Here is a 25753-nt window from a genome sequence, read left to right as displayed (position 1 = left end):
CTGGGCCCTTGTCCAAAACAGCGCATGGTTGAGGGGTAATAGAGAAGGAGTCCTGAGAGAAAGCATGCTTAGCCTGGATGTACACCAAACGCTCTCACTCTCCCTCCTTCTCATTTTGCTCTTCATATCAAAGAGAAACAGAAGGGAAGAAAGTGATGCATCAGATACTTCGATGATATCATGGAGTTATTTTATCATTAGGGCTCTCAGTGTCTTATAAAAAGCATATGGACACTGTCTGAATAGTTCACTTGCGTCATCCTCATTTGAATTATTACATTCATTGCATTTGGTAAAGACAATAGTTTTATCTTACTTTCCAGAATTGCCTATTTATTTAATCTGGTAAAGCAGTATAGCAAATTATGCAGATTTAATACGCTGCTCTTTGGAATACTGTAATTAACGGTCCCTTAGTTTCTAGTTGTTTGTTTGCATTTCCATTGTCATTGCTATGAAATATTAAATTAATCTTGACAATCAATACATAATTTTAAAGTTCTAATATGTTACAGAGAGACTCCCATGCACCTCCCAGTGTCATACAATCATACAGTTTTCTGTTAGTAGCAGGACAAAAAAACAGCCATTAATTGTGTTGATAGATGAAAGATGAGGGCAATAAGTACAAAATGATGACAAAAATGTTATGTAATAGTCAGTATATTTCATAATAATAATAAACAGCAATCTTATCCCTTACGAAAATTAATCATTGGTTTTACTACAAATAAAACCAAAAAAACATGGTTACTATAGTTAAACCATGTTAACCATAAATTAACCATGGTTTTGCTATATTAACCATAGTTTAAACATGGTATTTGTAGTAAATCTGTGGTTATACAAATGGTAGTCAACAGGCCAACAGTTTTACTATAATAAAACCATGGTTATTTTTCGTAAGGGATATGTTAAGAATAAAGGATGTTTCTAAGATAAATGCTAAGCAGATGTAGCCTTTAACATTGTATGGTATGATATAAATAAAAGCAATAGGCTATACCTATTAAACTGGTTAAAATTAGTAATTATGATCGAGAGAGAAAAACAACAACAGCAGCGAAAACAACATATTTACTATCCTAATATTAGGCTGTGTGGTTACCATGCAATGTAGCAACTTAGCATGTGACATATTAGCATTGGACAGGTCTATCAGAAACCACAAAAATTGGAACTCTCAATGGTGGCCTTTTTTGTGTGTTCAAAATGCACACTTTCTTTATGTACTACAAGTTCATTTGTACTTTTCTGCGCTAGAAAAGAATTTGTGTCAACACAAACACGGATGCTTCTAAGATACTCTCAGAAAAATCAAAGGACTCAAGACAATTTTATGCAGATAGTCATTCTTCTGAGGTAATTGTACTCTCATGTGAAGTGTCGTTTGGGCTGCTTTTCAACTCGAGGCAGGGCTAACGGCCCTCTTTCCTCCTCATTTACATGCCTCATCGTTTATCATATGCTCCCGATCTTAGCGTTTATCTGCCTGCTGGTTGAACATGAGTTAGACTGAGGGAATTCGAACACTTGATAGTCAAGAGTACGCCTAAATATTCTCATCAAGAAGTTTTGAGCAGAAAGATGGGGGATGGAATTAGCTGAAGGAGTGTAAGAGAGAAGGATAAACGGGATAAAGACCTTGAGGCACTGAAGATGTTCAGCTGTGTCTTTTGAATCATGGAAAGAGGGGAGTTCCAGACAAAAGAGAAATGTGGCAGACGGACGATAGCAGGTGGTTGGGGGGGGGGGGGGGGGGGGGTATTTATGAGGGAGAGTGAAAGCAAGTGATGAATTGATATGAAATTCAAAAGCAGAATTTGACCTGTGGAGATAAATTATGAATAAGTGATGGATATAGAAGAAAACCAAGCTTGGGTGTTTTTTTTAAGCAGTTTGGCTTGATGAACAGGTCGCAGGCTGTGTAGGTCTGTCTACAGACCCTCATCTGCATTCTCACTGGCATTCCCAACAATTAAGCCCCTAATTATCCCGGAGCTGTGCTTTCCTTTGGTTGCGTAGATTCAGAGACACTCTGTCAACCATATGTCTTTTTCCTTTCTCTGTGTGTAAGGCTCTTTTTTTGTACGCCTTCACTACCGTGTTGGGGATTAACAGTAGCAGATACTAACTTATCAATGTGTTCTAGTAGCAAGACAGTAGTCAAGTTTATTTCACAATAGTGTAGCTTTTGCAGTGACAAAATTTTCCCAATTAGTTGCAGTGTAGTGCAACAGAAATCTCAAAAATGGATTTATTTAAGAGTATTCAAATAACTGTTTAGCATTGTTTTAGCAAAATATTATTTGATGATGTACAATATGCACTTCTTATGAGCCAATTCCCAATAGATCAAAAAAAAAAAACATTTGCTTTTCCTGTTAAATATCCTGTTTTAATGAGCAATCCAACACATTGCAGACAAATAGCAATTCCTGTTGAATATTCTAATTAGCTAGGTTTGATTTCTCCCCATAAAACTGAGCAGAACCAGCTGATAAAGAGGACACTGGGTGTCTTCCGATCTCTCATTGAGAAGACGGTCTCCCATAGCGTCTTAAAACACTCAAGTACTTCAGTCAGTTTGTTTCTTTCCTTTTTCTTTACAATCACATTGTTTTATATCAGTTGTTTGCACTCTCTTTTCACATACAGTATTTTCATTCAGTCATCATTTGAAGGCTCACAGATAGTTGAGAGTGTTTACTTGGGTTAGGAGTCATCTCTCAGATCTTTGGCCTCCAGTCAGGGGCCCTGCAGATGTTGTAACTTGCATGTAATAAAGAGAGAGTGGTTTTTAAAGAAGGCTAACATTAGAATATTGAATGATGGCTTTGGCTCTGCTTCGAGCTGTGCAACACCTCGGTCAGTGGCCTGACCCCATAAGATGTGAGGCAAAAAGATGGGAAAGGCTCTTCAACTCTGTTTCGTCAAAGGATCATATCCTCCTTTTTGTATTCTCTTTCTTTCTGCATCTCTCTCTCTCTCTGTCACTCTCACTCTCACTTGCCTTTATCTCACTTGCACTCATTTATTGTTCATTAATGCTTAATGTCCATCACTCATTGAGCCTCTCTGTTTGGAAGACCTGCCAGAAAATCCAGTGGCTGGTTTCTGTTCTGTAATCTGGGCTGAGCCGGGTGGAAGGAGCGACAGATGTGTTTTTCTCAAGGCCTCTGGTTGTTCGTGAAAGGTTTTTTGCTAATGAGTGTCTGCACCATAAGGCCTAGAAGAGAGGAAACTTCCTTCAAAACCAGAGAACGACAGGAGGAAGAGCACAGTATTATGGGAAGGGGCATCTGAATGCAAAAAAAAAAATGTCGCATGCAGGAGGTTTCAGATGGTAAGAAAGGGAGGGTAGCTGTCATCATGACCGAATATCTTTTGCCTCTCTCAATTTAACGTCCCACTGTGGTTGAAATTGAACACAGTCTGTCTGTATTTTGAGGCACATGGGGTTTTCTGAGGGCTGCAAATCTTTTTATAGCAGACGACGTGCCTGTGCGAGGAAGACAGCTGGGACGGCCTTGGCCAGATGATTCTGCTCACCTGTGGGAATCCCCTTGCTACTCAGGTGTGAATTATGGAACAATTACCCAACAGGCACTGCCCCTATCCTCTCTGTCATTACAGCCATAATGGGTAATAAAGCCACTTCTTTCGTCCCCAGACCAGATCACAGGTGGAAAACAGCTTGCCTCCTTAATGCCCCGCATCCGCCCCCCACAACTTGAATTGCTTTCATGGGATGGTTTATGGCGTGAGGCGGACCGTAGTTATTTTTGGAATGGGTGGAGACGAAGAATAGCCAGAAGTTGAACTCCCACAATCCTCCATTTGCCAAGACTGATGTACTCGCTTAGCTGTCATAGATGGAGAAATTCTCCCGTAGAATGGTAATTTAGCTCTATAAAGACATTTGCAGCCAGCGACTGCTAATCTTGTGTACAGCTCTGCGAAAGGCACATTTCAATCTTATCCAAAAGAACTTTCAGAGAAACAGGGCAAACATCTCCCTCATAAATCACAAACAGCTCCCAGACAAGAGCTTGACTCCCCTGTTGACATTTAGGGACTGAGGGAGGTGCAGTACTCCAGGGAGCAGCGAGAGATAGACCGAAAAGGAGGACTGTGGGTGATGGTAGTGATAGATGAGCCAGCGGAAAATAAGACTGTAGCCACCCTAGTCCACTTCATCCTGTTCCCAGGATCTGGGTTTGAAGGCCAGAAGTGACTTATCTGGACAATTCGGTCAAGCTAGGCACAGCTGGCCTATTTGTCTCCATGCTCAGAAAGATTAAGTGAACAACTGTTTCTTAAAGGTTCCACTGTGTTGTCGTCTTGCAGGGTAAATAACCTCCTCCTTGCGGAAATAACAATTTTCTTGTGAAACCGACTGTTTGAACACAATAAAACTGGAAGGCAAACTGGATGAGATAAACCTTTATGTAACTGTGCATGAGCAATGCTCTATTACTGTACAGTTGCATCTCCACAACAAAATTTTCAGCTCAATTATAGATGGGTTCCTAAATTAATAATATCTTAAATTAGCCTTTAAACAGATGAATCTTGCTGTGGAATGATCCTTAATGCATTTACCCTCCTGCACGTTGCTATGTTTTCAGTTTTCCTGTGAGGTCCTTGGAACGTTTCCATGCCATGCCCCAGAGGTATGGCTGCTATGTGTGGAAGCATCTCATTAGCTTGGAGTTAGAGCCTGGAATTGGGATTTACCTTCAGAAAATAATAATTGGGGAAATCCATGAAGCCCTTATTGTTTTATGTTATGCTTTCATCTCGGGGTTCACCATCCTCACCTGGGCCACCAAACAGTTGCAGTTGGCGTGTTGCTAAGGAGATCCACATGGCAACAGAGGGATCCCTAGGGCATCTTGGGTGAGTGGGTCTTACCATTTATCTTTAACAAGAGGAAACTGTATTATTCCAATATCTCACCAGGATGAAGTGTTGTTCATTATTTTCAGAGACTGTTTTTAAATGTTATTTACTTCCTACCACATTGTAAAAATCATTTGATATACTGTATATATTGCTCTTAAAGGAATAGCTTTCCCAAAAGTAAAGTCTGGCATAATTTACTCACCTTCAGCATGTTCTAAACCTGTTTAGCTTAATTCTTTTTCTAAAACACAAACTATGAAAATTGTATTTTAATTAAATGGAACAATTATTTGAGACAAATCAATTAATCTGTTGATTTCAGTTCAGTCTTGTTCACAAATGAGTGATTTGGTTTTTGTGTTCAATGCTCTAATTCAGTAATAAGATTACAGTGGTTAATGGCTCACTGGAAGACAAATGATCAGTAAACAAAGATGCAAACGTTGACATGTTTCTCACTTAAAGCTATCATATGACTTAAAAAATCTTTGAAGATTTTTCCAGGCTATTTTGTGACTTAAGAAGTATTGGAAGATATAGTGTAGCAGTAAAAAACTGTTCATCGCATATGATCAGTGTTGAATCTTCAGAGGATAACAGCTTGATGTTCAGAGTGTCTCCCAAACTTTAGATAGAGTTTTGCTGTTGGCAGATTTTAGCTGTAAACCCCCTGCTAGACTCTCTTGAGTCAATGGAGTGATTGAAGTGCATGAATGTTTTAAGACGCTATGGGAGCACTCATTTTGTTGTGCTGCATAAACCACTCATAGACACTTTCTGAATTGTCTCTGGACTGTCTTCTCCATGATAGATCAGAAGACACCCAGTGTACTCTTTATCAGCTGGTTCTGCTCAGTTTTATGGGGAGAAATAAAACCAGATGTGAGGACGTGTGGTCTGTGTGTTCCAGCTCTGCTGGTCACAAATCTATCTCTTTTCCACTCCATCTCTCTTAAAACACTTAAATGAGAAAAGCAGCCCCTGCAGAACCCTTGGACTGAGGTTTCCTGTGCTGCATGCTGCTTTGATGGTGCACATTTGAAGAGATGCTTTCCGGTTTACAGTTCTCTATATCATTTTTCCTGTTTTATCTGGGAGTTTTCTGTTGTTCTTTATTGTTGCTGAGTTTGTGGTGTTTTTAGGAGTGAATTTTAATCATACTCTGAATGAATTATTTTAGAAAAGTATCAATACATTTATGCTCCACCATTTGTCCTCCACCACGTGTCCACCATTGGACAATCAAACCTGAACACTGTCAAACTGTCCTCTCTCACTAAAGTGTTGAAAAATCTGATTCATTGTAGTAAAATGGTTTGTTTGGGTAGTTCTGAAGCATCTAGAAGTTGTAAGCATTTGAACAATAATAGTTTAATACTGCTTTATTTTTTATTATTATTTTTCCTAAGCAAAACAATAATGACTGAATATTTTTTTACAATGATTTACAGAAGACGAATAAAAATGTCATTAATTGTAACTGTAGTTTATATAACAACAACAAAAACAACAAGAATCATTAGATGATATATAAACTACTAAACTACTTGTCAGAAAGATGTTTTTACTCATTTAAAATATAATCAAATTTAGCATTATCACTTTTATTTTATATATTTTAATAAGTGAAGGTCAGAATAATATAAGTATGTTGTTTAAATTTATATAAACATCTGTTGATTGACGATAGAACATTATTTCACCCAAAAATTGGCATTTTATTTTCAGAAACATTAAAGTAGACCCTTTAATTGCATTCAGTATGTTTTCTATGTATGTAAAACCACTTTTGTATATTACATTTGATGCAGACACCAAAATAGGATGTCTCGTTTTTGTCTCATGTCTAAATTTTTAATTTAATTTTAACATCATTCAAATAACCCTAATCACATTTCACCACCCTCTGATCTCTGATTATATGCTTTTCTCATAGTTATATAGGTAATGTATTTAAAAAGGTGTTGACCCATTTATTGAAGTAAAGCTAAGTATTTTTTTTGCAGTAATAGTGACTTTTTTTAAGGGTAATACTGTAACTACTTCAAATTCAGTTCCTTGTGGATTGAAAAGCTCAATTTTTAAAGTAGCTCCTCCAAAAGCAAAATAACCTAGTCTTTGTCTGTCTGAGAAAAATAACTGCATTTCTGTTTGTGCTGCAGGTGTGACTACACAAGCTCTTCGATCTCTCCCTCGCTGTTTATTCATTCAGCAGTTCATATAACAGAGAGGAAATTATTCAGTTGCCAGATTCGTTGTCATCTTTGTTTCCACCCCAGTGGGAATCTAATTTTAGTCTTGTCGTGTGCGTGCACACTTGTATATTTCTCAGTGTTTGGGCATAAGAAATGGGGTTTGCATGTGTGTTTGTGGCTGTGCTCTCATTTTTAAGGCGGGATATGTTTTTGCGAGCCTGTGCGGATATGTCTTTGTTGTCTTTATGGGTTTATTTATAAGTGTGTGTCTCTGTGATTAAGTGCATGTATTGCAAAGCACAGCTTAATATCCAATCAGTGACAGTTTGGAGCCATTAATAAGGTGCTGATCAGGCCGGGCTGACAGTACTGCTGACAGAGGGAGATCAGAGGGAAGAACCATGTCTAGCCTGGGGTCCCTGAGCTTCAGGTAGCCCCTCTCTGCCAGCCCCTCATGTCATTACCAATGCTGAGGAGGCTGAGGAGGTGGTACCCCCACCTCTGACACCTATATTAATCAAACTCACACCCCCTTCCTTCTCGTGCCCGCCCATCACCCCCTAATCATCAGACTCTGGGTGGAGGCAAAGAAGAGGATACGGCTACAGCGTGAAGGATGTACACTAAACTGATCCCTGTTTCGGCTTTCACATTTCACACCTGACCGTGACTGATGGGATTCTCCGTACCCCCCTGACCCGCCACACAATTAAATATCTGAGCCCTCACTCACCAGGACGAATTAAAGTCCCAAATTACCCTCGCCGTGGTTTTATATCTTGGTCGCAGCCTGTCCCTCTGTGTCATTCAATTCATTCAAGTAGTTTTGATAAATGTTTGTGCTTTGTTAAGGTAAAACGAATTAGAAGAGACTGGTGAATTGTTTTGTGATCCATACCGCAAACCGAAAAGAGGCGTACGTAATCCAAAGCCTGTAGGCGGGAATCAAAATGAGGAGCATTGTGTGTCGACTCCCTTCATTTTGGAAGCTACAGAATAGTGTAACATTGGTAGCGCAACACAACAATCTCGCACCTGGTAGCACTGTATTGATTGGCAGCCACCTCCATGCTAATTATTGCTAATGACAAAATCGTCCGTGCAGTGCTTGATTAGCATGTGAAAACACTAGACTCATGCCACAGTTATCTGCCTTGATGGAAGCATGTGCTAATCAGGATGATGGACTCTGAGAGGTCATAATTTCAGTCTAGGGACTCATGTCTTCATTGTTCTATCGCTAGCTAGTAAAAACATGTGACCTACTCAAGAGCTGTGTTTGATCACATGGATCAGTTGTGTGTAGATGGCAACATTATGACGAGAGGGCATTTGTGGTTAGTATTCATCAGGAAAAAAAAGCTGTGATAACTGTTATCGAATCGTGTGAACCAATGCTTAGGCTGTATTCATCTCATTTTTGGCTGTCAATAGGGCCTGGACTAAGTGATCCATACACTTCCATTTGTGTACTTGAATGCATGAGTGCAAACATGAACAGTGAGGTCCTATATATCCTATATATATATAAATATAAATTACAGCAACAGTTGAATTGCATGAACTCCAAAATGTTGTGTAAAACAATGAGGATGAGCCAAAGAGCATATCGTGCTTCAATGAAAGCAACATCCATCAGCCTGCCTGAACAAATCAGTTCACAAGATCAAACTCACAAATGTAACAATTTGACCTACAAGTCTAAATATTTATACATAACATTTTAATTTAAATGACTTTTAAATATAATACATTGCTTACTATTCATTCATTCCAGTTATAAAAAAAAAATGTATTTTAGACCCCACTGTATGTCGAAGTATAAGGAGCTGCAGGAAATTAGTCGGATGGAATATGTAATGTATTTTTGTTTGTTTTTAATTTATCTTTTATTACTCATTCAAAACAGAAGGTCTAGAGAGGGATTTGTAATAATTTTCATGCTAATCTAGTCAGCCCTAAAATGTTGCTGCCTTTGGAACCTACCTGAGGAAGATTGTCATCTAAGGTGTGTAAAAATTAAATTAAGCAAATACAAAACATGGTCAGAACATCACCTCATATCATTTATTACCAGAAGTCTGCTTTTTAAACGTCACATGAGTCTTGGAGATTGTTTTTGGCTTTCTCTGACTACCAAAGGGAAGTTCAAATAGGGGTCAGATTGTGAGGAAATCCCAGACACACCTTCTGAGCTGCTGTAGAGGAAATCAAAGCGAGATAGAGCTAAGAGAGAGAGTAGAGCAGACTGAGCTAGCCAATAATTTTTCCATCTGATCCTTTATCAAGATAAATGATGAGACCGGAAGGTCCTGAAATTCATTTAAACCTTATATAATCACGGGCCTTATGGCCAGACCAGTGTTGTCCACCACAAACTACGTTTACATTCTGAGGACTGAGTAATTTAAGCATTAAGTTTAAGAGGGTGGGCTATAGTACATGCTGAAGGGCACTGTTAGATACAACATTAAATTCATTCATGATTATATTTGAAATATATACTGTAGAATGGCCTTTCCTACAGAACGCTAAATTTAAAAATCTTGATTTAAGCAAATTCAAGTGCAAACCATGCATTTCGTGTATTTTAGCCAGTCTATAAGAAACAAAGTATCTGTTTTATAATAGACATTTGATATTTTTTTTTAAAAACAAACATTCTTTGTTATTTTTTTCACAATAAATATCACCATCATAAATTCATCATCTCCCATGTCTCTGCATGTCAATGTCAGAAAAAAAAAGAAGCTAAAGTCAAGTCCTTTAGGAATGGAATGATCTGTGGTGCACAGTACCTCAGCTTCCTTTGGGTTCTCTCACCAGATGGTCCACATGGAGGGTCCTGATAGATGATTTGGGTTGATCAGATTACAGAGCCGTAATTGGCCAAATGAGTTGACAGCGATAGGTGCTTGATTGGTTTAGGTGGAAACAAACGAAGGTCTGGAGCATGTGGCAGAGCATTGGTGGCCATTGTGGTGTGGGAGATGATGGAGAGAAGGGTGCACGACGAGAAGAAAGGAGGGATGATTTGATGTGGCACTTGCGTGAGTGTGTTTGCCTTCAGCTGAGCTTGGATGAAAAGTGTGCCCTTGTAATTGCAAAGATTTTACTCAACCATATGAATGCTAATCTCGGGTTATTTCTCGTGATTGACAGCATGCTGTAATTTTACTGCTTTTAAGCTCTTTTGAAAGCCTTTGTTGAGGTAATTTGCATTTTTAACATTTGTTGTAATGCGAATGCATAATACGTTTAATTTTGTTTTTATGCCTCTTTGGTTTGATTGGCTCTGTAACAGTAGGAATTAATGTGAATGCTTTCAACCATATAAACACAAAGTCATGAGCAAGTTCACATGAAATTTCACCATTTTATAGCTTACTTCCTTCAATAATTGTGGCGGAAAAGTTGCAGAATTGTGCAGAATTTAGGATTCAGTGCATTTTTTGTGGTTTTAGAATAAATGTAAGTTTATTAGTGACAATAATATGTCGCTATGAAGCATATTCATATAAGCATTTTTAATGTTACTTACTGGTGTACGTTGAAGAGGTGATGCATATCCTTATAATGCATGATATGGTTCTCCACTCGTACACTTTCATTTGGTCACCCCAACTCCACCATCCGATTCTGAAGTGTCTCTCAGGCTTGGGTAAACATCTCTTCTTTTTAATTAAAATAAATCCACTTTCAGCCAATATTTAGCACCCTACAGGGACAGGGCTACCTTTCAGATACAGGGATACAGTGGAGAGATTTAGAATGAAGATATATAACAAGAGGGAGACTGAGATACAGAGGAAGAAATTGAGTTCTTTAATCTAGCTGTAAAGCAGAGACATGCATTGTTTATGGATGTGTAGAGGAGCATTTTCAATATAACGCTACTTGGCCCTATACATTTTGATGGATTTACTACACATAAACACTGCTGAACATGCACACAACAGAATGGACCTCTGGAATGTATAATTATATAATACATATATATATATATATATATATATATATATATATATATATATATATATTTTTTTTTTTTTTTTTTTTTTTTTTTTTTTTTTTCTATTGTTGTTTATTGCTGTTTTTCAAATAGTAGTAGTCTTAGAAAGAAGCATTATCATCTAACAAGGTGTCCAAATTTTGAACTTTGTGCCTTTTCATTCCCTGTACATTCATACAACTGAAATGTGACCTCATATCAGAGGCCCATGCTGAAGCAGCTACCTGCGTTGCTAGTGGTTGGGCCAACAAAGGAATAATGAATTCACATTCATCTTGAGGCTCACACACATGGATAAAACTATCAAGAAGATCGCTGGATCTGGCTTGTTGACAGCACTCACCGCAAACTAAATGTTACAGCATCAAAAACCTTGCAAGCTCCAACATGTTTCCTCAAAAACAAACAGAAGAGGTGGAAAATGCTTCTGTGAGTCAAAGCTATCATTATGTACCTACTGAGAGCCCTGCAATGAGAGCCCAGATGACACTGCAAATGTGTGTGTGTGTGTGTGTGTATGAAATGCAGCAGTAGTTTGGAGTGTGAGCGAGAGCAGTTGAAAGAAGGGGATGAGAATTGAACAGATATTTGTTTTTAACTGTCTGTTTTTGAATGATTTCCACAGAAGGGCTTTTATTTTGCTTTGATGTCAAAAATCATTTTGAAAATGGGGGATTCCAGCATCCCGCTCACACGGGGAATCTGGCCCCTGTGTTGCCTACACAAGTCCAACAACCGCTCTTCTGAGGAGTCAGGCCTTGTTTGATGATTTTACAGGTCTACTTTTATCTGCCCCAGTGCCTCAGGTTTGACTGCTATTGATTTAAGGTTTCAAGCCGAATTCAAAGTGTCTTTTATTCCAGATATGCTTGAATTTGATTAAATGACACACTGTTTTAACTAGAGCTAGAATAAATTGGAGATAATGTGCACCTTGGCAGTTAAGAAAAAATTATAAAAAATATAAGGTCCAGTGTACATTTCTCTAATCTGTGAAATTAAATTCAATTAACTAATGTTAATTTTGTGATTTTATTTTGTTAATTTTTTTGTCATTATTTCGCAAAATAATGACATTTTCTAAGCACGCTGGTGGTAAATAGCATTGCCTTTAAATTTAGTATGGTTTTACTAGAGTAACAGTAACTGTAAATATCAGAGTAGATTTTCATAAGTGTGAAAGGTTCTCAAATGATTAGAAATATGAATGTAGTGAGGATATTGTATAGGTAAATTGAAAAATATTCAACCTTCGTCTCCTTTGGTTTGCTTGTTATAATATAGCATATATATATATATATATATATATATATATTTATACAGGGTTCATTCTTGGACAATTACTCCTTACATTCCTCTGGTGTATTATATCTGGAACTATGAAAGCTCAGAGGTCTTTGTTCGATGCGGTCTTGTGCTTTACTGTAACCATTAAGGGGCGCTAAAGACTCGTCCACACAGAGCAGTTGGATTGAAGCAGCCAGGCGGCATCCAGTGCGTCCAGGCTCAGACGGAGATGCAGACACAAGCCCGTGCGGTTGAGCTGCCGCACATTTCACAGCATTTATTCACCCTGCCTGACGCAGAAGAGAATATTTAACATTACTGGAAGCTTATGGGGGGATAAAAACGCATTTATTTTTTAATAATGCAAAGCAATACATGTTGCCCATCAAAACGTCAGTGTGTAAGTTGATTCCCTCTCAGGAAATGAGATTTGTGTGTTTGACCTCCTCGGTATTATCCACCTAATGCAGGACAGCCCATCAAATTTTAATGAAACCAATTAGCCTTAGACCTGAGACTAGAAGATAATACTGCATTTACTGTAGCTACTATCTATCTATCTATCTATCTATCTATCTGAAAGTATACAGTTAAATTCTAACTCAATATTTTTAATATTATATTAATATTTTGTTATACTGAATTATTTATGTATCTTGTAAAAATATATATTTTATATATATTTTTATAACAGATTAAAATTAAAATTGTAAAAGAGACATAAGTGTAAATATAATTAACATTATAATTTAAAGTGCGCTATATAATGTATGTAGGCCTATACCACATTTAGCGGTCATTTACATAAGGAACAAAGTAAAATAAAAATCGTAAAGATGAATAATAATATAAAATATTTGTATCAGTTTAATTAGACTTTGTTCTATATGTTGTGAAATTATTTAATATCGGTGGTCCTACTCTCCTTTCATTTATTGCGGTGCCGTTCGTGTGGCGCTTTGGGTCAACTTTGTGGATAAAACCATGAAAAACTGTGAGCCAAGATCGGAGAGAAGCTTTGAGTGCTCCCCAGCCACCTCTGCCCACAGCATCCTCCTCCCGCTCTCCTCCCCCTCGCTGTTTCTTCCTCTAGCGTGAGCGTCAGTCTTGGCTCAGCCCGGGAGCTGTGCGTACAGGGGTGTCAGTTATGGAGCTGTAGGAGCGCCGCCGAGCTTTCGCCCAATCCAAGACTGATCACAGTCGCTCTGGTGTAGACTCAGAGAGCGATCGCACTGGGCCAGCGCCACCCGCCCGAATTACGCTGGATTTAACGACGGGCCACGGAACTTTGGAGCTTCTTTCTGAACGCGCACTTAAGAGTGTAATGAAACGGGAAAACATATTTACACGTTGAACACCGTAGAGGATCGTTGAAGCGATCTGTAAGGTTCTTCCGAAGCTCTTGAAAGAACCGGAGCGCGCAACATTTCCACGCGCGTCTTTACGCGTGCTCGCTGCTGTTTCTGATTCGCTTCTGCTGTTTTGTAGTCCCGTTAGGACGGAAATCAAAAGCTGGTGTAAGGCATGGTGTAACCCACGGGCTGACAGACACTAGTTCAATCCTGACTGGTGCGCGTGCATCTCATTCCTCATCCAGAAAGACACCATGAACCCAGCGTATACTCAGCTGACATTTCAGCTGGATCTGAGCGGCTGTTGAGAGTTCCTGCAGACTCCCAACTACTAAAAGAGGAGAAACTCGTCCAGTGTTTGAGAACTGTGGTTTGGAGTGGATGTGGACTATGACAGAATGAGTCCTTTTACACATCTTTTACTCTGTGGATTAGTATACTTTAACCAAGTAGATGGTGAGTTACTTTTTATGCTCCATTCTAATAGAAAGTTTAGCTTCGGGAGAAGAGATTTTTGAGTTTTCTGAGACCTTTTTGAGCGGTTCATGTATTATCCTGCTAAATGCATAATTTAACTTTATATACTCCCTTAAGGAGCTTTCATTCATTATTAATATTATATTTATCTATTTTGTTTTGTGGATACAGCAATTAAATTTACACTGTATAATTTTTTAATTATACAGTAGGATTGCAGGGTTTTATTTTGGACATTTTTTTATTTGTTTTTCTGTGATCGCTTGGCAAAGTAATTTTAGTTATTGTCTGAATGTTGCTGCATATATGCTTGTGGATAATTATTTGTACTTGGAAGAGGAAAATGCTTGGTTTGGTATTATTTGTCATAAAATGTGTTAAACTTCTGTTGTAGTTCATGTTTATAACTCCAGTGTTGAAGCAGTGTGGTTAACTAGTGTTTTCCACAGCAGGTGCCACAGTCTGGGAGTCTCAGAATGTGGGGTGACACCTGCTGTGAAAAGCACCAGTGGATGCGCAAGGCGTGGCGCAAAGATTGCACATATGGACCCCAAATGAGAAACACAGGGTTGAAGAATGACAAACTGATCATTTTGTTTTCGCAAAGAAATGGATATACAAATATGATCCAGAATGAGATGTTTCATCAGTCCAAGAGTATTAAACAGTTAACTGAATCAGTGACACTAGACTAGTCTGCACTGTATATTCTGGAGAGCTTTCAGTATAGATATCATCTTCTTGTTGCATCTTCTGATATGTCTGTGTTTGGGTTTATTAAACCCTCTTGCTTAGCCCGCCCTGCTTATTAAAATATTACATAAGGATTATTATTCCAGTAAAAATCGCAGCGTTTTTAATATGTAATATTTGAAACATGCCCCCCCCCCCACCACCACATCTGTTCTTGTCTTTTCTCTTCCCTAAGATGCATAAAATGCTCAGTTCTGTTGTAAACCTCAAGACCGTAAAGGAGCTTGGAAGCCAGTCACTTCTCTCTGTTTGGTAGTCGCTGATATATAATCATGTAATGCAATTAGATCAGTAATGGACAGTGAGCACTTGTTAGCTTTTTAATTAATCACTAATGAAGATATTGTTAATGTTGTGAAACAAATGACATGATTTAGGCAGATTGGTGTTTCCAACCATTAAATCTGTATCTTAAGAGAATATAATTATTCTTAATTGTAATGTACGCTGCGTTTAGAAAAGGCAGACTGCACTAGAAGTTGGCATGGGTTGTATTTGTTTGTTAATTTTTTTTAATGATGTGAACAGTTTATATTTGTCTTTGAGACAGTCACATACACATTATATTAGCTGTGTCAAGAGCGTCTTTGTCCGAAAGCCCCGTTTCGCACTTAACAGTGTTTGCTTGGGTTTTTGTTTGAGCTCTTTAAGGAGAACGAGGCCAGTAGATGTTACAGTGACTAATGAGGGGCTGAGTCAGACTACAGCTTCTGCCGTTGTCCTTCCAGCTTCGGCACTTGTCTTGCTGTTTGTCTCCTGTTTTTGTCCTTGTATCTACCATGGAGGCTGCTAGTCTAGCCCAATTCAGTTTAGAAACTAACTGTCCTTCCCCATTTCTGTTGCACCCCAGCTGCTGGTTACTAGGCGCCGGTCGAAGGCATGGCACTTAGTTTTTGGAGGAAAAGAGGGGTGTAGGTCTTTCTAGAAGAGCCCATGAATCAGCCCAGCGAACCGTTTGCCCCGTAACCCTCCTCTCTCCCGATCCGTCTAGTCTGTGAGTGGTAATACAGCTCTGGTGGAAGGAGGAACAGCCCTCTTCAAACAGACAAAAAAGGCTGTGGAGATGCATTCAGAAAAGGCTGTCCTGGGCTTGAATGACCGTAGTCATTTGGTTCTGTTCAGGGATGGGGTGATTTAATGCTGTTCGGGGAGGGAGGGGTAGGAATAGAGACTTGGGTGAGAATGATTTTTTGGGGCTCAGAGTTAGAGAGAATGGGGAATTTGGAGATTCCTTAGTGATTTGGCTAGTCCATTTGGGCAGTTTTTGCCTGGGAAAATCTAAAACAGGACAAAAATTGCATAGACTTACATTGATGAAGAGACCAGGGCCATTTCTAGAGTCTTAGAGTGAACTCTTTTACTTGTTTCTTCAGAAGATGTAAAAACCTAGTCGATTTTATAAGATTCAGTATAGCAGAAATGCTTTCTCTTGGCTGCAGTATGTTGTCCTTGAAGTTGTAGGTTCAATGCTCTTATCCCCATGTTCCCACGTCCCAGTTTTCTGCTGTTATCCAGGGTCTGATCCCTTGGTTAACTTTGCTGCTTTTAGTAGTGTGTTGATAACCAAGAGCAGAGAACAGGACGATGCCCCACTCCCAAGCTCCCCTGGTGGAGATGAGGAGACGTGCACCTGCCTGCCAGCAATCCCTCGTGGATCCACTATGATGGCCACGTTGTATCTGTCTGCATGCTGAATTTTTAGTTTTGCGCCGTCAGGAGTAACTAAAACCCAGACCAGAGTATATGTGTGTCAGCAAGTGGTGACTGAAAGAGGCAATGAGAAACGTATAACTCTAGGTAATAAATTAGCAACAAAATATCAGTGTGGTTTTCATGAACACCAGAGGAACCTTTGATTGCTCAGAGGTTGATTTGATTGATCTCTTGTACTTTATTGAAGTATCAAGTTTATTTCAGGTGCTTCTCCTAAAGAATTTTAGTAGAAACTTCAGAGATGAACTTGATAGTTCAATTAGCTGTTGATTCTCCTAAAACTCCTTAGGAAATTGACCTTAAATTATATAGTTTGGTCTCAAAAGAATTTACTGATTTATTACAGTTTCTGACATTATTGAGATCTGACCTGAAAGTTCGCTAGAGGTGTATGTACGATTACATGGGTCTTTTGTAATTGAGCAATGCTAAAATCTACGTAGCAAGAAATCTCCTTTTAAATTCATTGCTGTCTTAGAGAAGTCATTTGGAAGTTTCTGTTTTCTTAAATTCGTAGTGTGTTTGATAGTACCAATTACATGAACAGGCTTAACATAATTTAATGTGATCTTTAATTAAACTTGCAGTTGCGAGCTGGGTCTGATCTGGGGTCTTTGTGAATGAGACTTCATAAAAGCTGGGTTTAAATGGAATTGTTCTGCACAAGTTGGCTAGGCTGTGATGCATCACTGTCGTAATTGTGCCTCATTTTCGAAGAGAGGCCTGTGGTAATGATGCGTACGCAGCTCAAAACCACAAAGCAGCCACACTGGAGTCCGGGAGTGTTCGTGCATGTGAGGATGTGTGACTCTTTCTCAGTTTAGCACTCAGATTAAAACAAGGATAGGCTCTTGGAGAAAGAATACGACAGATAGCTGGAGCGAGATGGGAGATTATGGGCGAGCAAAGAGAGAGTAGAGGCTGTAGGGAATCTATAATGAGGGTTAAAGTCAGGGGTCAGCGTGTGGGCACTTTGTTGACATTGTTGTAGTTTCAGGCAGTAAGCGCATTGAGTATCTCAGCATGGGAGGCTGGATAATATTACACCACTGCTGCTATACTTAGAGTATCACTTAAACACTCTAAACCTGCCTCTCCCTCCTCTGAGAGTCAGCCAAGTCAGTCTTATAATTGATATATACTTCCTTTGAAAGCAACAAATGTTACGTCAAGCTAAACTCAGCATCAGGAAATGCAATGGAAAAAGAACAAGATGTGTTTCTCTCGTTCACAGTTTTTGCTGACAGTATTTTTGTTGATTCACACCACCAATGGCTGTAAATGTGAGATTGGATGAATGACATTTGAAAGTGGCTGCTGAATCAAGAATGGGATGCAGTGCAGTAGCTGTATTTTAGCAATTTCACTCAACACAAAGTGAGGAGATTATGTACATTATTGTTAGAAAAGAGCTTCGGGGGGATGAGACCAAAGTGTTTTCATCTGCTTGGCTTGCTCTCAGTCAAGCATGCCTACGACATTTTCTAGAAAGAGGATGCAGTGGTGTGAAACTCAAAGCGAGGACCATGTTCTTTAGTTAGAAGTTTCATTTGTTTGGGGGATTAGAAAATGACTTGATGTGGCCTAATTTTGTCTTTTAGGTTTGGTTAAACTCTTAGTCTTTCAAGCTAGCCATTTAGATGTGGTTCTAATGAAACGGCTGAAGAATTTACTGTTGCTTTTCTTTTGCTGTCAGGTGTTTGATCATGGGTCTTCTTTGATAAGGTAGTTCCAGTTCGTAACCTTTATAGCCAGGGGCGGTCATTTACGTACTGTACATTGTAAACTTTTATGTACTCACTGATAACACTCTCTTGAGTTGCAAAATGCATATGGATTATTTTCTAGAAAGTGGATAAAGCCACTTTATTTTTCTCTCTTTCAACAGACTTGACCGAACACAGTTTACAATCCACTGACTTCTTCAGTCCACAAAGTCATGTTTGAGAAAGTGTCATTTGCTCTTTCATCTGTTGGCTTCACCTTGCCCTCGTTTAGTTGTCTCTTGGCAGCTCTTAGATAAGAAAGGGTCTGTGTCAAGGCTGAATGACTCAACACAACATAACACAAACAGATAAGAGGAACGCACACACAGAGAGTGGTAAAGCCCAGATAAAGAATTTAAATGAAATTCAGCTAACACTATTTTTTCAGAATAATCAAATCCCAGAGCTGCATTTTTCCCATTGGTCCGGGACTCGCTCCTCACTGTGCCTGATACGAATGAGACACTGCGGAGACGACCGTGAGATTAAAAGCAGCTCTGCCGGTCATGAAAATGGATGAGGTTCAGCCGCAGTGGAGCAACTGAAGACAGAGAGACTGCCCAGCACTCTAAAGCGCATCCGTCATGTGCGTCAGGGCAGTAATGCAGAGAAGAGCAGTGCAGGGCAGTGTATAAAATCTTCCATGCTGCCACCTTCACTCTCATGCATCACTGCGCTTCAGACCGCCTGGTGTGTGGAGGAGATTTTATAACTTTGCTGAACTAGGAAGTTTGAGGATTGGAAAAAGAAAGTTGACATTTAGAGTTGTTATACAACACTTGTGAAGTTAAGTCCACTTCACAGTCTGAATTATAGGTTTAGAATTAGCATTGTATATTTCAATTCAGTGTTTTTTATGTCCGATTCAGGTTCACATTGGAAAGCTGAGACTTACTGAGGTTTAGGAACTGGTTTGACTGGATAGATTTGGGTTTTGATTCAGAATTTTGGATTTACATTCCATGAAATTGAGTTTTAATTCTGTGTTGTTGTTCAAATTTGTGTTTAATGTAATTGTAATTACAGTCAATGTAAGAATCGGGAATGTAGATTTAGATTCAAGATTTCATCTAATAATTTAGCTGAAGCTGGATATTAATCACATAGGTTTAGGGTTGTTGTACAACACTTGTGAAGTTCAGTTCAATTTGAAGGGATAGTTCTCCTTCAGTTGCTGGATGCTAGTTGCTAGATTCCCAATTGAAAGTTGAGACTTACTGAGGCTTAGAAATGGGTTTGACTGGATTTTAAAAAATTTTGCATTTACATTCTAGTTCATAATAGTCAATAAAATTGGACTTCGATTCTGTATTGTTTTTAAATGTCAGTTTCAGTTCAGTTACTTGAGGTATACAATCAGCTAGATACAAGATTCAAGATTTAATCTTATAGAGTATGTTTGGATATTATTGGATATTAATCTTTGCAGTGTTATTTGTGGAGAGGTTTCACTGGTAATGATATCAATGACTCTTCAGCACAGCTGCATAAATATGTTTTCTGTCAGCAAACAACTCTTGAAATTCGTGTTTGGTTTCCTGGGCAAAGTCCATGTGAGATTCAGGCATGATTTTTGTTGGTTACCTGAGTCTGTTGATGACCTTTCATATACATAGCTGAGGTGAACTTGATAAGGCAGCATATCCGTCATGAATCCAACCTGGTTGACAACACATTCAGTCATCAGCTCAATCTACATGGAAAATGAGTACTCCGAGTACCTCCATATATAAAATACTTGCTGTGGATGCAATACTTCCTATAATTGGCTTTTAAAACATTAGCTTTGTGCATTTTTAGAACATATATGCCGTATTTTATTGCATACTTCTTGTTTTCAGTCTCAAAGTTCTTCCCTTAACCATACATATAAAGTTCTTATCATGTAGAGCAGACCCCTACAGACATTTAACTGATTTAAACTTAAAAGCTATTCTCTTTAACCTCTGCAGAGATGTTCAGTTTATGCCTTTTATGAAATCTCACCGGACCTGCTTTGGCTTACTAAGAGAAACTTGGACTGATCCCAGATCTCAAGCTTTTCATTAACTTGCATTCCAGGCACACTGTATCTTTCACTGTTTACAGTCTATACCTTAATTCAGCTGGGACCAGTGAATTCAGTGACATGCCCATGTGTTTAGCAGCGGCCGCCCACATCTTCCACAATAATACTGCCTTCTCTCAACTCTAGTGACTAATGTGGCCACCTAAAGGAGTTTGTTCTTTCATGCTCTTCAAAAGCATATAGGGGTTTATTTATTTTCTGTGCTGTTGACTTTGGACCATGAACTGTGAGGTACTGTAGGAAGGTAAAGACATTACTGAATGACAATTATACTGCTTTTTATGTCACTCCACAAAGCTAAAGCTGCTCTTCAGAGCCTTTCAAAGATCAGCCGTCACCAGGACACAAAGAATGAGTGAAGTATGCCGCAGAACACCTGTGTGTGTGTGTGTATGCGTTGATTAGGGTGTGGGTGCATATGTACACACTCAAAACCCTACATTGCTCAGATGTTAGCACACACATGATGTTATAAAAGACCCGGCACCACAATATTTCCACAAAGTCAAAAAAACTTACAACTGCAGGAGCCCATTTCAAAGTGTGATGGCTCAAATTGTGTGTTTTATTAAGAAAAGGTGAGCTATTGACTTACATGTTGCATATATTGCATATATATATATATATATGTACTGTATATGTGTTACCGAACTGTTGATCTAACGTCCCAGAGAACATTATATCCAACCCTCCATAAGGGCAAGACCTTAGATCCTTTCATCCATTCATTAGCCTGAGAGAAATGTGAATTGATGTGAGTTGATGTGAATGCAGAAGAAAGGAGGGAGTGAAAGGATGAAAAGGAGGGATTTAAGGCACTGATGAACGTGTTGATGAGGGTTGCTGCCCTCTTCTGAACGTGGAATTCTGTCTTCCACACCTTCCCTTTTTTCTCTCAAGGCCCTGACAGGTCATTTCCCGAAGGGAGAGAGCAATAGAGGGAAGACTGCTGATAGAAAGTGGCAGACAGAGATGGAGAGAAAGAACTTGGATCCTGAGAGGAGAACATAGAGGTGTAGCGAAAGATTTGAGAATGAAGGAGATAACTTGACAGAAAGTAGAAGCTGCTGGAGTATAAATATGTACAAAGCCATTATCTTTGATTTATTAAATTCTCATTCCTCCAGTTGTGTCTATTTTTATCTCACCGCAGGAGCGGACTCGGGAAGAGTACACTGATACAAAGTCAATAACTCACTGCAGGGGAAAAGTGTGTGTAAAAGAGAGCGAGATACATAGACAGGCAATATCTGGAAACATTCCTTTTTTTGAAGAGGAATAGAGGCTTCCTGGAATTATCAGGCTCTCTCGTGTTTGCTTTCCACGTGTGTGTCTGTGCAGATGGAGACAGGTCAGATACTACATTGTTCAGGTTTACCAGGGTTTGTTTGTATACTGAATATGTATTGTAGTTTCATCTGAGATCAATTTTCAAGACTTACCGGCCAAAGTTATTGTGCATCCAGACCTCTGTGGGACGCTGGAGAGCAGGCGTTGTGTGTGTGTAGGGTGACAGGGTGACGACATGATGAATCTTCAAGGGCGTGCCTGTCTGTGCAAAGGTTGTGATGTGCATATTCAGAGTTGTGTGTGTGTGTGTGTGTGTGTGTGTGTGTTTGTATGTCTGAATGCATCTAGTAACATCATCCCTGTTTCCACACAGACATTTTTATATTTTCCACTGATAACATGATGAACGAGTTGCTGTCAGACTTGCCCGAGTGAAGATATTCCTTTCAGGGATAGAGAACGTCCAGTGCCTGGAACTGAAGTGTAACCTGAATCAGGAATCAAGTGCTTCCATAAAACTCAAACCTTGCCAGCGTTTCAGTTTTTCATGTTTGTTTGAGTTTTTGCTAAGTTTTCTGAACAAATTTGCTTTGTTTCCCGTAAGATTTGACAAGATTGAGAAAAGGTGGTTTGAAACTGGGTTGTGTTGAGGTAGCAAACAGGAAGCAGAACTGCAATTTGGATTTAAATGTAAGGAAATGGAATTAAAATGAATTTAAATTCATGCAATGTATCTTGTTATATAGAAATGCCAAGTTTGACCCGTTCTGACCCAATTCTTTCAATCTCAGCTTTCGTTTCTGCTACTTAAAATGTCATAAATACAAATACAAGGAAAGTATTTTCTCGTATGTATGCTCAGCAAACCATAAATGATTTTCTACTGTGAAGTTCCTTCAGGCGCATACTAATTAAATTAACGTTAATCCGCATCAAAATCCTGAGATAACCATTCGTCAAACGGTGACCTCTCTCCTCGCCTTTTATTTATTGCCAATGGAACAGTGTAATTAGTACACCTTTGGGACATTGCCCTCTGATCACAGCTCCACACACACACACACACACACACACACACAATAAGTGATGTGTCCTCTGGGGGATTTTTGGCCTTGCTTCAGTGGGTGGGTAGCAGCTCTGGCTATTGAAGAAGAATTTTAATACTTAAAATTTTATTGCTTTTTCATGGTTCTCCATTATGTTTCTTTGAAGTATCAACATTGACTCAGATTTAAAAAATATATTTTTTTTAATAAAAACATAGAAATATAGATATATCTTAGATATATATTTGAAGCTTAGATAATTTGGTAATGATTAGAACACAGTTTGAGATTTTTTTTCTGAAACTCTTGAGTAGATGTGTGAGATTACTTGGGTGTTTGATTAGGAGAATTGTGATTAGTCTTCATTTGTTCTTATTGGTGTCTCAGAAAAAGAGTTTGAGATTAAAGAAGTCCTGTTTGTGGGTGACTACTGCAGCGAGGAGAACAGAGAAGATGAAGAGAACTTTATGGAAATGTACTGTAGATGGATCAGCAGTAGGCTCAGAAAGAAAAACAGTTCAGTCTACTATTTTTGTCCTTCAGCATACATTAAGTGGTGGCACGATATGAACAAGGATGAAATTAGTCCTCTCACCATGCAGGAGACAAGAGGGATGTCCTGCAAGTGAGCTATTGTTTTTAACCAGCCTGTAAACAATGACTAGCATGACAGTTCACCCCCTCTAGGCTTTCTCATCCATAGAAAACACATCCTCCTCCTCGACTGATTCTGTAGGCTGCATATGTCAAGGAGAAGGAGACAGGCTTAGGAAACTTAGATGAGGTGGAGGTAGATGATGCTATTTCCATTTTTCTTTTAGTGCCGCTAAAATATACTTTCTGGAAAATGTATGTCTATAAATTGTATCAGTGTGTTACATGTCATTTCAAGAATGATTATGAATGCATGAATCAAACTCGTTTGGAATGTCGACAGTTTCTCACACGATTTTCCATGCATCATGTGTGTTTTCCCCAGTCCAAATGAGCATGCATATGCATCTATGCCCTTGTGTGTGTGTGGGCTGGCTGGGGGGTCCAAGGGAAGAGGAAATAGTTATTTAAATGATGTGTGCTGTGCTTCGAGACATAGTAAAAAACACTCTTCCTGGCGGCCAAGAGCACTTGATTGTACAACAAGCAATGATCACATTAAGAGGGCAGCAGGAAGAGGAAGAGAGAGAGAAACAAAGAGGCAGAGAGTGGGAAGGAAATAAATTGACTTTGCCAGTGGCTTAGTCTGCTGATGGGAGAAAATCTAGAAAAAATTACTTTTTCATTTTCATGTGCTACATCCACAAGTGTGTTAGGGGTAATGGAGTGGGTAGGGGTTGTCTGGCTGTATGATTGACCCTGTTATAGTGGTCACTGTAAAAACAGGTTTTACAATTTCAAGAGTGGAAAACAGCAAGGTTTGACTGTTGTATATCTGTAGAGGTCAAAAAACAGCATTGGGCTTTCAAAACATGTAGCATATTAAAAATTAAAGCCATATTTTTCTTGCTCAATACTAGTTAAGTTAGTAGATTCGCTACTCTTAGTTAGTTACTCCCCAGTAACTCCCTCTAGTCAAAAAAGAATGGGCTACATTTATTCTATGACGAGAATAATATGACTTTTTATTGGTCTATCCTCTATTTCCTTCTGTTCCTCACTTAACAGGGAAAAGCACAATTTTAGAAGCATCTGCTGAGCAAAATTTCTCCCTGGATAAAAAAACAAAGAAAAAAAAATACAGCAAGCAGATGGTGCCTCAAGGTTCAGACGATTAGAGGTTGCAGATCGGAATACAAATTGGAATAAAAGAAATTAGACTAATAAAAATCAGATCACATGGCAAGTGCAAGCATATTCACCTCAGTCATGTAAAAATCTCAGCCAGTGACTGTCGATTAGAAACTAAACAGATGCTCCAGTGAGATAGCAGTTAATATGTGTATATATGTGCGTTCTTGGTGGACATGGTCGCACCATCACCCCTTCATCTCGACCCACCCCATTTATCAATGTCATAATGTAAATTTGTGGTTTATTCATTTAGTCACTTTCAACATCAAACAGTCTTGTTTCTGATTGCTGAAGGCTGGACATAAACATAAATCAGAAACAAAATGTTATAAATGTTTGTGTTAATTCATTAAAAATGGGTATGTTTATACCATGCATTTAATAAGCTTTGACGGACATCAGTTCTTGGCAATTCCTCATTTGCCCTCTCACGTCTGGCAGGTTCGAAATTACACAGCTGCAGGTCATCATACATGTTGGCTCTTGCCACCTCTTCCTCATCCCAGTCAGTCGCTATAACGTTAGTTCTGATGCTGCGTTCCAGGCAGGTTTTTGAGCTCGTAATCACTATTTCATACCGCGACTAACGACTTTGTACCGTTCCAGGCAAGTTACGCCAAACTTTCTGAGTGCAAGGAATTGTAACTAGATTATTATTTTTTTTTTATTGCAATGGTACATTGACCTAAAATCGTTTTTTCAACGTGTGCCACTTGTATAAACTGCATCCGTAGGCAGTATTATCCATAGGGGCTGTCATTGTTGTTTCGCGTGCTGTGTGACCTCGGAACTCGGAGTACATCGATCTAGTACGAGACACGAGTTCACGGATGGGAAGTCACGAGTTTGATTGCCGTTCCTGTGCACTTTCACGGGTTTAAGGTTGGAAAAACACGGGTTACGGGTTGCCTGGAACATGGCATCATACTAGACTGAGGCTACCTTTCCTCGACTTCTCCCCAATGTGACGTCATCGCCGAGTTGCATAAAAAAACCGTTAATACCAAAAACTTAAAAAATATGTCTTTAAGACTATTTTGAGACATTTTAAAAATGATATACATATCTTGAGTGATTTATGTACCCATTAATCACTGG

General features: G+C 38.9%; 1 protein-coding gene across 4 annotated transcripts in view; it reads left to right on the top strand.

Moving 5' to 3' along the window:
• The window catches only part of LOC132123465 (roundabout homolog 2-like), a 380238-nt gene that overhangs the window by 190094 nt on the left and 164391 nt on the right, over positions 1-25753 (top strand). The window contains exon 1 of one of the 4 annotated variants that reach the window (XM_059534088.1): positions 13846-14210. The exons of the other annotated variants lie outside the window; for them this stretch is intronic. Within the exon in view, the coding sequence (XP_059390071.1) occupies positions 14153-14210 (58 nt within the window). The 5' untranslated portion in view covers positions 13846-14152. Of the gene's footprint in view, positions 1-13845; positions 14211-25753 lie in introns of those variants that run through there. 4 annotated transcript variants of the gene reach the window in all.

The sequence above is a fragment of the Carassius carassius genome, chromosome 41 (assembly GCF_963082965.1).
Source record: "Carassius carassius chromosome 41, fCarCar2.1, whole genome shotgun sequence".
In the NCBI taxonomy this organism is placed as follows: Eukaryota; Metazoa; Chordata; class Actinopteri; order Cypriniformes; family Cyprinidae; genus Carassius; species Carassius carassius.
This window is presented reverse-complemented; position numbering and strand designations above follow the sequence as displayed.